This window comes from Brassica oleracea, chromosome C4, assembly GCF_000695525.1.
Source record: "Brassica oleracea var. oleracea cultivar TO1000 chromosome C4, BOL, whole genome shotgun sequence".
In the NCBI taxonomy this organism is placed as follows: domain Eukaryota; kingdom Viridiplantae; phylum Streptophyta; class Magnoliopsida; order Brassicales; family Brassicaceae; genus Brassica; species Brassica oleracea.
In genome coordinates, this window is record NC_027751.1 from 16,630,848 (window position 1) to 16,635,393 (window position 4,546).

Genomic DNA, 4,546 nt, shown 5'->3' on the forward strand with positions numbered 1-4,546 from the left:
GCAGAGAGTCATCGAACTGATATTTGCTCCAGGTGACTTAGTTTGGGTGGTCCTCACCAAAGATCGTCTACCTGCCCACGAGTACAACAAACTCCGTTCACGCAAGATTGGTCCGGTTACAGTAACAGCAATATTAAAAATATACATCGTACAATATATGTGGGTTGATATGTAATTCGATAAAATAACTCTAAAATATTAAAATAAATAAAAACAAGAGCTGAATACAATGTACTACCTAATGTTTATGTAAACTTAATATAAATTATATATAATAATTATTAATTCATAATTTGAATGGAGCCATAAAACTAACTAATTGTTTTCAAAATTATTATTATGTTATTATGTTATTATTTTATTAAATTATGTTATATCTTTATTAATTAAAAAAAATTATGAAATTATATTATATATTAATTTATTGAATAACGATTTATATAGTTTATATCATATTTTAAAACTTTTTTTTTAATATAATTTTACATCCTTTAATTTTATGTAGAACTATAAATGTAATAATATAACCCACGCAAAACACTCGAAGGAAATAAATGAAAATATCAACCAATATGATCTAGACAAAAAATAATAATAATAAAATAATAATGTTTTGTTTTAATATTTTTGTCCCTCGTGATAGTTTTGATTCGATTCTGCTCAAAAGACTTCACGATCCCACACCTCTCCCACACACACACATATTGACGCGTACACTGATAGACTCTCTCTCTCTCTCTCTCTTAAAGTTTTCGCTCTCTCTCTCCCTCCATCTCTCTTGGTCGCTCCAATCCGAAAACAGATGGGTTCATGCCCGAAAACCGTTTCTGGTTTTCAGCAAACCCTAATTATCTACGAAACCCACTTCTTGTAAAACAGACAAAAGAAGAAACTCGCAAGATTCGTTTATTATCCTATTTTTCATATTATTATTTTTTGTTTTTCCTGAAAAATCCACCAATGGGAGGCATTTCACTGGTTTTAAGTTGTTTCGTCTCGATTCTGCTGTTGACCGAGCGAGTCAGCTCAGAGTCACTCGAGGAGAAACAAGCACTCCTCGCCTTCCTTCAACGGATTCCTCACGAGAATCGTCTCCAGTGGAACGACTCAGACTCGGCCTGTAACTGGGTCGGAGTAGAATGCAACTCGGACCGGTCCTCCGTCTACTCTCTCCGGTTACCAGGTACCGGTTTAGTCGGTCAGATCCCATCCGGAACCTTAGGGAAACTGAGCCAGCTACGAGTTCTCAGTCTCCGGTCTAACCGGCTCTCCGGTCAGATCCCTCCAGATTTCAAAAACCTCACTCACCTCCGGAGCTTATACCTACAACACAACGAACTCTCCGGGGAGTTCCCGGCGAGTATCACGCAGCTAACCGGCTTGGTTCGTCTCGACATCTCTTCTAACAACTTAACCGGATCGATTCCTTTCGCAGTCAACAACCTCACTCTCTTGACCGGTCTCTTCCTCGGGAACAACCGATTCTCCGGGAACCTCCCGAGCATAACCGTCGGTTTAACGGACTTCAACGTCTCCGTCAACAACCTAAACGGCTCGATTCCTTCTTCCTTGTCTAAATTCCCCGCCGCGTCGTTCGCGGGGAACGTGAATCTCTGCGGCGGTCCGTTGCGGCCGTGCAAATCATTCTTCATATCTCCGTCGCCCTCTCCTGATGCTGATTCTCCTCCCTCACGTTTCTCCGGCGGGAAGAAATCAAAGCTGTCCACGGCGGCTATTATTGCGATCTCCGTCGCGAGCGCGTTAATTGGTCTTCTCCTGTTAGCTCTCGTCTTTTTCCTCTGCTTGACGAGGAGGAAACGACGAGGAGGAGGAGGAAGCAGAACGAAACAGACGAAGCCTGCGGAGACGACAACGCGAAACGTCCCCGAGGCGATTCCTCCAGCTGGAGGAGCTTCGTCGTCTAAGGATGTTACTACGGGGACGTCGTCGGGGATGGGAGAGAGGAACAGACTCGTTTTCACGGAAGGAGGGGTTTACAGTTTCGATTTGGAGGATTTGCTGAGAGCTTCGGCGGAGGTTTTGGGGAAAGGAAGCGTGGGGACGTCGTATAAGGCGGTGTTGGAGGAAGGCACGACGGTGGTCGTGAAGCGTTTGAAAGACGTGGCGGCGTCGAAGAAGGAGTTCGAATCGCAGATGGAGGTTGTTGGCAAAACCAAGCACCCGAATGTTGTTCCGTTGAGAGCTTATTATTACTCCAAAGATGAGAAGCTTCTCGTCTTTGATTTCATGCCCAGTGGAAGCCTCTCTGCTCTTCTTCACGGTTAGTTTGTGTCTCTTAACAACTTTCCTTGCTCTGTTTTTGATTTAAATTCATCTGTAGTAATGCAAATATTAGTGCATGCATTGTGTGAATATCTACTGATTTTTTTTGTGAATTTCTGCTCAATTGTCGCTGCAGTCTGTGAATGTTTACTGCATGCCTCGTAGATGGATTGTGTGTTTTTTTACTGCATTATAATTAGATTATGTGGATTTCTTGTTTGGTTTTGGTTTTCATTTTTTCTCCTTAAATTCACATCGTTATGGTCAAGAAATGGATACATAGTTGGAGCTGTTTGATGCTTAGATTGAAATGAAAGCTTAGTGATGATTGGATTCTGTTAATATTTTTCGAATGGATGATACTTTCGACATGTTCTGTGTTTTATGCTTTGCTGTCAAGAAAAAAAAAAAACATTCTTATTTCTCTGTAGTAAAAAATTTCATATTTTATTTGTGAGTGTGGCATATAGCTGTAGTTGTTCTGCAATTATTATTAAAAGAAAAAAAAAGGAAGCTGCCGACATTACATGCGTCTGTCTGGTAACTGTCATAATTTTTGCTTCTCTCTCACTCTTTAAAGATGACAAAGAATTCAAAAAGAGAAAGACTCTTTTCTTCCACATGGCCTCTTTTATCATCATCATCATCATAACTCCACTCTTTTCCTTGAAGTAAACTTTTGTCTAAGTAGAGTAGTTTGAGATCACATTTACTGAAACTGCATTTTCAATAGCTGCCTTAACAGCCCTGTGTTGTGTTCAGGGAGCCGTGGATCGGGACGAACTCCGTTAGACTGGGATAACCGTATGAGAATAGCAATAACTGCAGCGAGAGGTTTGGCCCATCTTCATGTTTCAGCCAAATTGGTGCATGGAAACATCAAAGCCTCAAACATACTCCTACAACCAAACCAAGACACTTGCGTCTCTGACTACGGACTCAACCAACTGTTCAGTAACACGACTCCACCAAACCGTTTGGCGGGTTATCATGCTCCCGAAGTTCTCGAGACACGGAAAGTAACTTTCAAATCAGATGTGTATAGTTTCGGGGTGTTGCTGCTTGAGCTCTTGACTGGTAAATCACCAAACCAGGTATCACTCGGTGAAGAAGGCATTGATCTACCTCGGTGGGTACTCTCTGTGGTTAGAGAAGAATGGACTGCTGAAGTATTCGATGTTGAGCTGATGAGGTACCACAACATAGAGGAAGAGATGGTCCAGCTTCTTCAAATCGCAATGGCGTGTGTCTCTACGGTTCCTGATCAACGGCCGGTAATGCAGGAAGTGCTGAGAATGATTGAGGATGTGAACAGAAGTGAAACAACCGATGACGGGTTAAGACAATCGTCTGATGACCCGTCCAAAGGTTCAGAGGGTCAGACTCCTCCAGGGGAATCAAGGACGCCACCACGTTCGGTCACGCCTTAGTGTAACTGAAAGCAGCTTTAGTTTGTGTGTGTTCACTTTCTCCTCAAAAGGAGATAAAAACAAAAAAAGTGTGTGAGGTCTTTGTTGGGTTACGGTAAAGCAAAAAGGCTGGACCAGTGTGGCATTTGAACCAAGTTCTTAAAAGATGGCATCTCCCATCTATTTTTTTCTTGATTTTTTTCTTAAATACATTTCTGAGATATTCTAGTAGTTACTTTTCCTTTTCTTTTTGTTATTTGAAACTTTGAATATTGCGTTTACAGGTTTCAATCAAAATTCAATCTAAACAACGTTGCACTTTTTCGTGACAAATAAAACAACGTTGCACTTTATCCGAATATAAGTTAGATAACACTACGAATTAGAACTTTTCAAAGCTCACTCTATATTTGTCGACCAATAAAATAGAAACTTTAATCTTCAGTTAAGTTTTATTTGCGTTCAGCATCAGTCCCGGCTCTTACCCATGGCAACATGGGCATTTGCCATGGGTCCAAAAGTTTTTTGTGTTGTTTTAAAGGTCCATTTCAATCTGTTAAATTATCAAAAAAGATTCATAATTAAGTAACTCTAATTTATTTATTACAAGACAAAACAATAAAAAATCTGTACGTTCACCATTAGTTTTGAGATATATTTTTTTTTGTTTCAGGTAGTGTTTTGAAAACCGGACCAGACATTGATTCGGCATTGTAACTAGATCAATGGTCGGACCGGTCCAATTGGTTCAACTGGGTTTTAAATTTTAATTAAATTTTTTATTAAGTAACTATTATATGTATAACAAAATTATTTTTATAAAATTTTATATAATTATTAGAATCTAAAAATGA

At 39.9% G+C, this 4,546-nt stretch overlaps 1 protein-coding gene across 1 annotated transcript; it reads left to right on the plus strand.

The window, feature by feature from the left end:
- The first annotated feature begins 679 nt into the window (after positions 1 to 679).
- On the plus strand, positions 680 to 3,939 carry LOC106342296 (probable inactive receptor kinase At2g26730). The gene is made up of 2 exons (XM_013781177.1): positions 680 to 2,281; positions 3,046 to 3,939. The coding sequence occupies exons 1-2, from the start codon at positions 811 to 813 to the stop codon at positions 3,711 to 3,713; spliced, it is 2,139 nt and encodes a 712-aa protein (XP_013636631.1). The 5' UTR covers positions 680 to 810; the 3' UTR covers positions 3,714 to 3,939.
- The last annotated feature ends 607 nt before the right edge of the window (positions 3,940 to 4,546 follow it).